Consider the following 13,237-nt stretch of genomic DNA (forward strand, 5'->3'; position numbering starts at 1 on the left):
CATAGCCAGAGGGCGATGGTGTTGTGGCTGACTTCCTCTTGAGAGGTTGCTGACACTGGTACGAAGAGGCGCTGTCTACGGCGTTCCATGGACCGACGGATGTAACAACACAATGCTCTCACCAGGCACAGGAGGAGTTCTTGTTCATCTTCTCACCCAGGCTCATAGTGGACGGACGATGTCCCATTGCGATGGCCTTTGTCGCTCTGCCAAGTACCCCTGTGGGTTTAACAATCTCTGTAGATGGATCAGACGCGTAGATATAACCTGTCTGGTCCCGGATGTGGCTGCCTGCTGTGGGGATGGATTAGCAGGTTTGGACAGTCTGGGAGTGGCAGCGGGTCGGCGTTGGCTTTGTCTCTGGGGTCGACGATCTAGGCCCTCAATGGCTACCAGGGCGCGACCAAAGTCAGATCGAGGCACTGCGTCAACTTGGATCTGGGAAGGAGTATGGGTGGCAGAATAGTGACACTTTTAGTCCTTCATGGGATGCTGAAGGCGTCGACGAAACAAGGCTAGGGGATCCAGTACTGACGGTATCAATGTCAGTATCTGATGGTTTGGGCTGGTGGTGAACAGATCAATGTTGAGGCATCCGTGGTCCTGACTAACAAGAGCGAAGGCGTCTTGGTGGAGCTTCCACTCTGCCAGGGCGACTATGACAGGACGGGATAGAGCGTCTGCCATAAGGTTGCAACAGCCCGGAATTTGTTGGACCTGGAATTAGATCCCAAGATGATCCACCAGGTTGTAAAAGTGGAATATCTGTTGAAGGAAGCGAAGGTGAGCGAGTCGTTCCCTGGTCATGGAGGCACCAGACAACAGTTATGTGGTCCATCGAAAGGAAAAGTCAGGCGTGTCGGAAGTTCTGCTTACAATGTGAGACAGCCGTTATAAGTGCACAGATGGAGCCTTCCTCTGTTCGGCAAGTCCTGTGCTGAGGTTAGGAGGCAAAGGAGGACTTGCCGCCGACACAGCGTGCGTCGCTGCTGGAGAACCGGGACCAAGTGTAGTTGTATATGCATCCTACAGGCCCTGGGTACAGAGAGGAGGTCGAGGTCAGTCTGAAAAAGACCGTTGATGAACTGAAAGCGGAATGAGGTTGATTTTCCATGCCAGTTGGTGGAGAAAACGGAGGGTGAAGTCAGGAGACAGTCGTCTATGTAGGCCTCGAACTGAATATCCCAGAGATGGAGGTACGAAGCTATCGGCCCAGAAGGCCTTGAAAGGCCTGTAAATAGCCACGGGCCGAAGAAATTCCAAATGGGAGGACCGCCAATTGGCAATGGACTCCCATAAAGATAGGTGAGGTGAAGTTGGGTTTAACGTAGCATCCAAGATTATTGCACTTATATAGCGACGTGAGTGAGTGAGTGTGTGAGTGTGTGTGTGTGTGTGTGTGTGTGTGTGTGTGTGTGTGTGTGTGTGTGTGTGTGTCTGTCTGTCTGTGTCTGTGTGTGTGTGGCTGCTTGTACTAGCCCGATACTGAGATACCATGCCGCAGTTTTAACATGAATACCCCACTCAGACACAGTATACTGACTCCGAGCCGACCAGTCCTTGTTTTAGCCCCTTAATGCCGAGCGCCAGACAGGGTAACAACAAGTACCATCTTTTAACGTCTTTTGGTATGACGCGGTCGGGGATCGAACCCCGGACCTTCCGCTCTCCGGGCGGACGCTCTACCACTAGACCACGGAGGCGGTCCCCATAAAGATGCGGTCTACACGATGTGGATTGTCCTCTGACAGATCCTGAATAATAGCCCTTGAGGTAGATACCATGAGAGAGTGAAGAATTTCAGTTTCCATGTAGGCAAGCTTAGTGTCTTGCACAATAATGTTGAATAATTGCGTAATTTTGTTGTTTTTTTGAGAGGTTGTTGTCAGCACGATGCTAAACAATGCATATGGAATCCCGTTAACGCACATGTTTTTATACCCATTCTTGGGTAGTGAAATGCATGGGGCTTGCATAAAAGTCAACTTTTGCATGGAATGCATGCTTTTCTGTAGCAGTTGTGTTTTTGTGACTTGATTCCATACAGGCACTACAATATTGAAAACCAAACTTTACTTGTTTGAAAAATACACCAAATTATTGGTGAGTGAGTGAGTGAGTTGTGTTTTAACCCGCTTTTAGCAGTATTCCAGTTATATCACGGCATGTCAGCAGGTCTCAGACGTTAACCACTTTGGTGAAACCCACGAGCACGGGTATGGTGCTGACAAACCTAGAAACATAATCGGGGCGAACCAGGATTCAAACCCACAATCATTGGTTTCTGGCATGCCCAAGGGACGCAACTCTGCACAGGCAATTGCGGCGCCTTAGACTGGGCCACCCGTGCCTCCCTCCCCTCCAAATATTGGTGTCACAGGAACTTTTGTTGTTGAGTATAGTTGAAACAACTTCTTCAAGTGAGATCTTCACACAACTCTTTCTCAGCGTTAAGAACAAACAGTAAATGCATTAAGGAATAATGCAGGATAAGTAAAAAATATCATGGTTTTACAAAAAGACAGAAAAAAAAAGAAAAGAAATATTGTTCATTTCAATCGACATGCTTGATGTTTTGAAAACAATGTGTTGTGGGTAAAAAAAAAATGTCTCCTACTTTCAGAATTATTTTTGTATATATTGAAGTGTTGACTGAAATTATATAGTCTTAACATGACACTATTTCACATTCTGGGGTGGGCCTGGGATTATTTTGAAAAAAAAAGAGAAAAGAATTGTCCCCGAAAATTCAAGACAATAAATATTTATGTTGAAAGAAAAAGAAATTGCAACAAAAATTAGATAGATGTCAGGCGTTTTTCTTTTAAAAATAGATTCATGCTCATAGTTTTAAATATAAAAAGTCTGGTTTTGTAGCTGAAAAAATATGTACTTGCGATACAAAATCCAAGCCCCCCTCCCCGCCCCCAAATATCAAATGATCGGTCCCAAAGTACCTCCCATTACCATGGGTTTGTTCTACTGTCACATGACACCCACACTACAATTTGAGCATACATACTGGTCTTGTACTCCTGTGTCGAGAGCTTCAGCCTGAGGCTCAGGTCTCATGCCTTCTTTCAGTTCTAGCATACATATTGGCTCAATCACAAAGCGAGGACACAATGTTACTCTAGTGAACTCCGATGGAGAGTGCAGGTACAATCCCTGGCCTTCTTTGGTGAATACAAATGAAGAAATGCCACTGAAACAAACAAAAAAAAGTAATGCAGTTCACTACTTCAGACTACAACAAATAAAATATCTCTAATTTGTTTATGATTGTGCAACAAGTGGAATGAAGCACATGTAGATTTTAAATTGATCAATAGATCTCAAATATTTTTTGCAACTTCACATGTAAAATTGTAAACATTTCCTTATATTTAAATATTAATGAGTTCAGATATGGAGCAACAAGATATTATTTCACTTAGAACTGTTGGGTTGAATAGTAATGGCTTTCACGCAATAACAAGAGTTCAAATATGGCTTAGCATGAATCTTATGTCACTATGGGTGTGAATTACTGTTTGGAATTAGGGGTCAACACTTTGAGTTTCCAGAAAGGGCAGAGAGTAACTTTCCTCTATACTGTGTTCCTCTATTTCAAAATGTAGCTGTATTTGGATGTTCGGGATTGCAATGAAAAAAATACACTTGTAACTATCCAATTAACATTTACCGATTGTCAAAAGAAGTAAACAATACTTCAGAAGTGTTCATAATTCATTTGGGACAAGCATGTGCAGTATTGGAAAGTTAGAAATTCGTAGTAGCTGCTGTTTGATTGATGACAATGAAGCACCCACCCAAAACGCGGGACATAAAAACCCAATGTACCCTAAGTGATCCTGCTACAACTTATAATATTTAGAGGCCACAAATAGCTGTAATATTGCCAATATCATGTATGTTTTTTGTTTGTTGCTTAACACCGCTCTCAGCAGATACTATATATGTTTTATTCATGAATGGGAGGCCACAGGCCCATATACATTTCAGTTATATAAAGCAACAAACAATTGAGGCAATGTACATTGAAAACAGTATTGATACGGCATTATGCAATATTCACTTGTTTTCGAGAGAGTGAAATTGTGTCTTGATTTGAGAAGTGGTTACTATACGTAAAAATACGTATATGTGTCGTCGTGAATGATTCTAATATGGAAAATAACCCATTTACAAAAGGTGAAACAAACTGACCCACAAACTCAACATTCATATCGGCAAAGTAATCCCACAGGTCATGTGAACAGAGCAAGACAGGTCATGTGGCTGGAGCTGCCCAGGTAAAATAATATATGATAATGCATGCAATGTGTACATCACCCTCCATGTAATGCCTACAGTGATTTTTGGAGGGTGTTTCACTGTTACCACTCATATTACATATACTACAAATTGCTAACTTTTTAAAAACCAAACATGCTTGTTCCCAAACGAAAAATTACAAATACTTCTGAAGTATTGTTCACTTCTTTTGATGACCGATAAATGTTAATTGGAAAGTTACTCATCAAAAGTGTGTAATTATAATAGCAGTCTCGACATCCAAATAGAGTTACATTTTGAAATAAGGAGGTGGGTGAGTGATTTTGGTTTTATGCTGCTTTCAGCAATATTCCAGCAATATCACGGCGGGGGACACCAGAAAAGGGCTTCACACATTGTACCCATGTCGGGATTCGAACCCGGGTCTTCGGCGTGACGAGCGAACGCTTTAACCACTAGGCCACCCGACAGCCCCTCATTTTGAAAAAGAGAAAAAAAAGTCTGACCTTTTGGAGGAGAAAAGGAGAGAAAATTCGCTTTTCATGGTTGGTTTTCAGACTAAGAAAAATTAATATTGCCAAAGACTAATAACAATCATGTAGCTGTGAAATATTTGTGTATTGCTATCCAACTCATCATGCTTATACAGGTCAGTTTGAGAAAACATGTTAAATGCAATATATTTTTGAAACATGAAGTCCTGTGCATCTAACCACTTTAAAAAGGAGGTCGTATCCACTTCCAGGTGGCGAAAATACATGCCATGAGTAGTACAGTGCAGCTTCAAAACAAAGACAAACAAGAAAACAGCATTATCACTATCCCCCGCCATGAGTGAGCAAGTTTGGTTTAACACCTCTTTGAACAATATTCCCATTATACCACTGGGTGTAACCTTAATGTGGTGCAATCCATGAGCACGGGTATGGTGCTGAGAAACCTAGAAACAAAAGCAGAGTGATCTGGGTTTGGACACCACGATCTTAGATTTCAGGTGTGCTCAAGGGACAGAACTTGGCATCCCATAAAACCTTAAGAAGTGATAAGTACTAGGATGATATTGTTAACTGAAAATTTGAGAAAAGCTCCCTTTGCTGGAATAAATAAATTATGGCACCAATTTTCGAACTCAGTCTTGATATGTAAAGATTCTCTTTGATAAGCTTGCAAAGTTTCAATCATGTAACATCAGTAGTTTTTTAGAAAACTTGTCCCCACTGAAGACACTTATCACTAAGTAAAAAAAGTTTTGTTAGAAAGTATTAAACAGTTTTTGAGTTACGCTCCGGAAACGAACACCACCCTTATAGAAGTCCAACTTGTTGCCATGGAAACTTAAAAAATAAAAATTTCTAAAATTCCTAAATAGAAAAAGGCACCAGTTCAGCATGAGTCTGATAAACATGCAAAGTTTTGTAGAGAAATATTTAACGGTTTCTGAGTTATGCTCCAGAAACAATTTCCGGATGCACGCAGACGTACGTACGGAACCCATTTCAATATCCCCCGCCAACTTCGTTGGGGTTGGGGATAACAAGCTACATTTACTTGATTGCAAAAGTGTCTTTTGTATGTGTTTTTTGAGTGTCTATGTTGTAACTTTATTTCTAATGACAGTAAGTAGAAAACTGAGTGAAGCTAGCATAACATTTATCTTGTCATTGACCTTCACCCAAAGTGATAGAGTAACCTCAGTTGGTGGCTGATGTTGACATATGATATAATCTGAAAGCTTGGCATGGTTACTGTTCATAGATAGCTGGCTATACCTATAAAAGGAGCAGGAGAGGAAGGTTTGAGTCCTTCCTACTACGACTTGTGCATCTACTTGCCCAGTGTGAACAGAATACCTTTTGGACAAAAACAGGTAGAAATGTCCAACACTGATTCCTGGATTCAAGAAGGAAGCATTTTGTATGAGGTCCATGACTTGCCTTCTGTGTGAAGACTGTACAGATTATTTCAAGCAAAGAGGGCAGATTTACTCCAGGTAATGAAATTACCCTTATTTACTCATATTTGCAAACAGTCAGGACTGCGCCTGTCTATTTCTGTCCTTTTGACAAAGCCATATAATACTCTTCAAAGACAATCATTGATACGTATGAACAGAAAAGAATGATATAATATACAAGACTTTTGAAACTGGTAACAACATACTTGATGTCTTCTTTCCTGATGGCAGGAGCAACCATCTGTTGCCTCAGAGTTGTGATACCATAAACACTCACTTCTCCTAGGTTGCTAAGACAGGCAATGTCAAACTCGCTGTAATTATCAGCTGGAAATAGACAAAATAATAATAAAAAATCACTTCCACACAACAGGAATTCTACGGTAATTCCCTTTAATATACTTACAAAAATATAATACTATCAACCATAACAGCTAATGTGAGCAGATGGAACATTTACAAGAACCTGAGTACAGCCACCTTAGATGCTGACATTTCACCCATTAAATGTATGTCACCAATTATAACTATCACCAAAAGAACAGAATTAAAACATTTATCATCAATGTTGTTTGGCTCTTGACTATAGCTCATCCCACTTTGTGGATCAGGATACATGCTTGTGTGAAGTTGAAGATGTTGATAAACTGTTTCATCCTGCAGCTCTTGCGTGTAGAGCAATACCTTTCTGACAACCGGGAGAAGAAATGGTGGGGACGTCTTTGGTAGAGAGAACAATTCTGGACCTGTCTAATCAAATACTAATATTCCCCTAGATCATTGAACATACAGCTAACCTTCACCAAGTTTCACATTTTCACTGACCAAGTGCTATCTCCTGGTCGTCCACCTCAAGTCATACGATATACTTTTTGACTATGCACTATAATATGGCCCCATAAATCTGTAATACCTTTATATTTTATTGATCTGGGTTGTTTTTTGTTTTTTCCCTTCTCCATCCAGCCAATTTACTTCACAGGCCATTGAGCTGTAAGATCTCCATCAGAACTGTCATAGCTCTCCTCCATTACATAAGCTGTTACAGACAATACAGTCACCTTGCTTGACACTCTACCTCCAACATATTGATGATTGTGGTGTTGCTCACTATGTCTTGGTAAATGATTTGATTTGCCATTTAAAAGTAAGTATAGAGATATGATAGCTCAACTACATGCAGCCAGTTGATGTAAATACAATCTAATGAGAAGCTTGGTTGTTTTATTGAGGACAACTGTTATGTACATTATTTGTAAATAGGGGGAGGCCCAGAAGTAATACTTCTTTCAATCTGAAAAAATGGATGTAAGCTTATGTTTCTGATGCTACAGTATGAACATTTCAATCATATTGAATTTTTGGTGGTAACTCTTATCGGTACTAGAACTGAGTATAGTAACACATCACTTTTGCTTAATACAGTCAGATTATACTTCATGTTCTGCAACATATTTCATACGCTTTGCATGAAAGCATAGATCCTAAGGCTTTGTTCCTTGACAATAAGACCTATAAACATTTGATCTGATATCTCACCACTTTTACTTCTGAAGTTGACAAAAGCCACTTTTCGTATTCTAGAGCCATCTAAGGCTGTTAGCTTGAACTTCCACTTGGGCTTCAGTGAAGGCAATGCAAAGGACTGGAATAAAGGACAACAAACAAAATAGTATCAATTTGGAAAGTTATTTACTCTGTTAGAAATTTAAGTTAGTAAATCTTAACTTACACAAAAAATGCCTTCATGGAGCACTCCAAACCACCTAAGAACAGATGTATTGGGTTGGAACATGAATACATTAACCACATACAATATACAATGTATATACAGTGTTCTTTTAAATATTTTTTTCATTTGGATACTTTTCCTGCAATACTGCCTTAATGCTTCAAATGCTGTTTTTCTACTTAGGAGACGCAGCTGTGAGAGGTCTGGCTACAGAAGTTGTTGTACCCACTAGTTGTGTTGCTTCCTTCTCCTATAGCTACCATGTGACGGGAAGTGGCAAGGTAACACACAATAACATCACTGCTAGTAACGGACCATCTGATAGAACTTTGTAGGGAGGTAGCAAAGCCATGGGAGGGCACTTTAGACATAGTAATGCAGGATAAGTATCTAAAAGTAAAATCTTTTTGATTTTTCGCAATGTTTTATCTTATCCTGCACTGACTTAATGCGTCTTTATCAGACGGAACAGAGGGGGGCATACCTTTCAGATGGAATTTAGGATAGACGCTCCAACCAGTCTGGGTAACCAGATAGCATCCTGAACGGGAAAAGTGGAACAACAGACCTTCCTGTCCGATAGAGCCACCTGAAGAAGATTAGGTGTGAAATCCAGACATGGAAAGCAGGAAAAGTGGAAAGGGTGTCGGCCAAGTTCTAAATTCCGATTCCTGCAACTGGAAAAAGGCGGAAAACTAAAACCCCCTACTTGGGTAATGCTACCAGAGTGGTCGCAGGCTCAGTTCTGAGGTGTAAGAATCAAGATCGACTGGGTTTAGTGACCAGTTGCGTTCCCACCAGTGGACCAAGACTATGAACACCTTGCACATATCCTCAAGAGCCACGACTGAGATAATGACTGGCAAAGACAGTATCCAAGCGCCAAAAACAACCCTCCATGATGGATTGGATGGAGCAATTGCTGTGGAGAGCCATGGTCAAGGCAAGAGTTCGAATCTCATGGGGATTTTTGACTCTAGGAGGGTCCATTCCTGCTAATTCATACGCCTGCAGCATAATGGAATATAGCCATAGTGAGACAGTGTTATGACTAACTTCTGTCATGGACATAGGCAAGACCAGAATAAATAGTTGTTTCTGAAACCCACGTTGTGCCTCGGATCGACAGAGGAAAACCCATAAGGCTTGAACTGGGCATAGAGGTAGTTCATCTTTTTTTCGGATCCAATTATCAATGGCAATGGAGGAATGGTGAGTCATCTGTCCGGCTGTCCTGGCAGTTGATTTTTAGCAATGAATATACCAGCACAGCCCAAGATGGACAGCACCTTGTGATCTATGCTCGAAATGGGAGACGTCGAGAGCATGTAACTTGTCGACTCGAGCCGCCATAGCAAAAGCGAAGAGAAAACATGTCATGCTGAATCACCGGCACACCAGGGTGAAGGCATGGGGGTGGAACATCCACTCAATGTTCGGTCTGGAGAGTGTGTCTGCCAGGATGTTGCGACAACCAGTGATGAGCTTGATGATGAACCTCATGTGTTGTCGATCCACTAACCGAAAGAACCGAAAGGCCTGAGAGCTTAGGGATGACGAGTGAGGAGTCCCTTCGTTGCGCAGATACCAGACGACTGTAATGTTGTCTGTGGATAGGGCTAGCACTTGGTGCTGAAGCTGGGACTGCCAATGAGACACAGCCGGGATGAGTGCTTCTAATTCTAGATTGTTTATGTGCCATCGGAGTTGATCATTTTATCACAGCCAGGAGGCAATCTGATCCTGCAGATATGCCCCGCAGCCCTGTTGTGATGCATCGACGAACAGGTGGAGGGAAGGCTTGAGCGCTGTCAAGGAGACGCCGTCGCAGACATTTGTCTTACTGTCAACCAATGAAGATATGGGAGTCGGGCGTGCTATGGAGGTCAGCGGGTTCTGCCGACGAATAAATGAGGCCAGAAACTGCTGTAGCAGACGTAGTTGTAGTTGGCCTCTGGTCGTCAGATCCTGAGCTGACATAGAAAGGCCCATTCATACCTGCCATTGACGCAGGGCAGGAAGTATACTCACATGCAAAAGAAACGCAAGTGGTTTTAAGCACATAGGTAACAAACACGAAAACATAAATTGATAAGAGTTTTAGCATGTAGTGAAGCCTGAGGGTGTTATCAATATTTTTGCTTGCATTTTGGAAGCCCCGAGTAAAAACGCAACATAAAAAACAAATCGCCAAAACACACCATTTCAATGAATAAGTGGTTATCATGCACCCATTTCTCGCAAAAAAAAAAATGCACAAACTGTCACGAACTGTAGTGGGTATAAAACTGTGACTGATTCTTGGACCTACCACTCCTTGGTCAACAATGCCACGCCTTACTCAAATTAAGAGAAACCAGGCTATCAGACGTTTGGAAGCTGGAGAGTCTGTCCAACATGTTGCCCGTCATTTCAACGTTAACATAACCACAATTTACCGTCTCCTGCATCGATACAATGCTACACAGACCACAGATGACCTTCCTCGGAGCGGTCGTCCTAGGGTCACCACACCTTGACAAGATCGGCAGATTACCCGTCAACACCAGCGACATCTGTTCCTAACTGCAAGTGAAAGTGCTTGACAGACAATAGGAACACATAATCGACACATTAGCCGGGACACTGTGATCCGACGTCTCCGTTCTAACAACCTCAGATGTCGCCGACCAGCACATCGTCCTGTTCTCCAACCACGGCATCGACAAGCACGAGTTTAGTGGGTACAGGGTCATCGCAATTGGCGTCATCGTGAATGGAGGCGTGTCATCTTCTCTGATGAAAGTCGCTTTTGTGTCTCCCATGCAGACGGAAGAGTCAGAATTTGGCGGCGGCGCTGACAGGAAAGTTGTGGAAAGGGATCCATGGGGTGGACCTAGCGTCATGATATGGGCAATGATTGGACTTAATGCGAGACTTGGACCCATGTGCTTTCTGAATGTTGGTCAAGGTCGGGGACACGGCGTCACTGCTCAGCGGTATATCGACCAAGTGATCTGACCCCACGTTGTTCCATTTTTTGCACAACATCAGCAACACATTTTCCAGCAGGACAACACTCGTCCCCATGTTGCCAGAGTTACCATGGCCTTTCTGCAACAACACAACATCCGTGTTCTACCGTGGCCAGCCCTCAGCCCTCATCTGAACTCCATCTTGTGGGATGACGTTCAAAGGCGTCTGCACAATGTGCGCCCAGTCCCTACAACTGCCGATGAACTACGCACAGCTGCTCTGGGTGTGTGCAGGAGGATCCCTAGGGCCTTCACAAATCGTCTGATCCACTCAATGTACAGGAGATGTGTTGTAGTGATCAATGCTAATGATGGTCACTCAGGTATTGACTGACATTTTGGGTATTGACCCGAAACTATGTAAGCCCTTAACATTTGAAAAAAACAATTATGTCATCTGCCTTTTACTGTCTTCAGTCAAATTTTTGTCAATCTTGCCCTATTTGTATTTCTTGTCTTTACTGTTGAAAATACTGCATACTCGACTTGCGTTTCTTTTGCGTGTGAGTATAGATGGTGCTGTTTTTTGTGCCACCTGTCGTCTGGTACCAGGAGGAGATCCTGGTACGTGAGAAACAGGCAGCCTTTGATCTGGAGGAGTGAGTTCTGACTTGAGCTAGTTGATGATCCATCCCAGTTGTGCGAGGTTTCCGTGTCCGGATGATTCAGTAGGCAGTTGTCAATGACTCAAACTTTCCTCAGGTGTAGGTATGCTGTAATTGGCTTGGAAATTGGCTTGGTAATTAACCACCAGGCCATGAAATGCCTTTGGGAAGACTGCCCACTGGTTGTGGATACCCTGGAAAATGAACCTGAAGAACTGCAACTAGGGTGGATTTGCACATAAAGATAAACGTCCTAGAGGTCGAGACTGATCAGGGAATCATTGGCATTGATTCTGGTCCTGAACAGTTTCAATGTAATTAGACAAAAGTAGGAGATTCTGAATGATGGTCGGATTGTCGTCAAAGGGGAGAACAACTACGGGACTAACTTCTGGAGTGAGAGGATCTAGAAGTACGACAGGAAGACCTGGGAGAGATAGAGCAACATGTATGAGACTGACAAGGAGTGATGGCGTCCTCCAAAGGAGCCAAAGACGGAAGAGAGGTAGTCATAGTTGTTGGCACTAAAGGTGTGCATATATGCTGCGTAAGAGGAGCTATTAGCACAAGTACTGTGGCTGTAGACACCGAAGTATGTTGATTGATGGTTGAAAAACCAGGGCACCATGGTCACCAAAGTAATCAATGGAGTTGCATTGCTGGAGGTGTCGACATAGGTATTGTGAAAAAAGCAGGCACCAAAGGTGCTGCCTGAGCCACGGATGACGGGTACATTGCATCCAATGAATCCAGGCAGGATCCAGATACGGTGTAGGGAATGAGCTGAAACCAGGAGGCAGTATGGGGAGTGCCAGTGCCGGCTGCGCTGATGACACAGAGGTGATTGTAGGTACAGACATGTTGGGCGTATATGCAATAGATGATAGAGGGAGAGGCACTGTTCCTTTGGTGATGACAGCGGCGTAGTTGGTGATAAAAGCACCTCAGTGTTGACATGATCAGCTATGTCCAAACTTGGAGAAGTGTCCCTGTAGGGCACGTTGGGGGAGTCATTTTCTCAAAACCCTGATACATACGGTCACTGGGGGAGATCACAACAAAACTAACACCACGACAACGAGGAACAGGGCAGAGTACAATCTGTGCAATGGGTGTGTGAATCCTTGGCTGATCCATTGCCCAGGCATTTTGCGTAACACGACTGATAATTTCAAAGAAATAGACAAGCGATGTAAGCAGAACAGACACACATGTCAACAAAGAAAGACAGGCATGTAATTGTAACTCAAACTTTTAGAAACTTTATGAGACAAATTACGACACTAAGTGAGTGAGTGAGTATGGTTTTACGCCGCTTTTAGCAATATTCCAGCAATATCACGGCAGGGGACACCAGAAATGGGCTTCACACATTGTACCCATGTCGGGAATCGAACCCGGGTCTTCGCGTGACGAGCAAACGCTTTAACTACCACCCCTACGACACTAAGAGTATAGTTATACACTTAAAAGGCACAGAATAAAAAGGTATACATCACATGAAACAAGAGCTAAGAAACAAATATCAAAGCACAGACATGTAAACATAACAGGGAAAAAAGACGGAGACAGGTACAACATGCGCGAAGTAAGTGCTGGGAAAGAGCCAAAGACAGGCAATAACTATGCTAACATATGCCTGAAAACTATGCCT

General features: G+C 42.8%; 1 protein-coding gene across 4 annotated transcripts in view; it reads right to left on the reverse strand.

Moving 5' to 3' along the window:
• The window catches only part of LOC124117940 (lethal(2) giant larvae protein homolog 1-like), a 211,738-nt gene that overhangs the window by 56,493 nt on the left and 142,008 nt on the right, over window positions 1–13,237 (reverse strand). For all 4 annotated transcript variants that reach the window (XM_046479958.1, XM_046479955.1, XM_046479956.1 and 1 more), the window contains exons 20-22: window positions 7,772–7,877; window positions 6,439–6,559; window positions 3,023–3,205 (exon numbers count right to left, since the gene is read on the reverse strand). In XM_046479958.1, coding sequence (XP_046335914.1) covers window positions 3,023–3,205; window positions 6,439–6,559; window positions 7,772–7,877 — 410 coding nt within the window. The remainder of the gene's footprint in view (window positions 1–3,022; window positions 3,206–6,438; window positions 6,560–7,771; window positions 7,878–13,237) is intronic.

The sequence above is a fragment of the Haliotis rufescens genome, unplaced genomic scaffold (genome assembly GCF_023055435.1).
Source record: "Haliotis rufescens isolate VD_foot unplaced genomic scaffold, xgHalRufe1.0.p SCAF_28, whole genome shotgun sequence".
In the NCBI taxonomy this organism is placed as follows: Eukaryota; Metazoa; Mollusca; class Gastropoda; order Lepetellida; family Haliotidae; genus Haliotis; species Haliotis rufescens.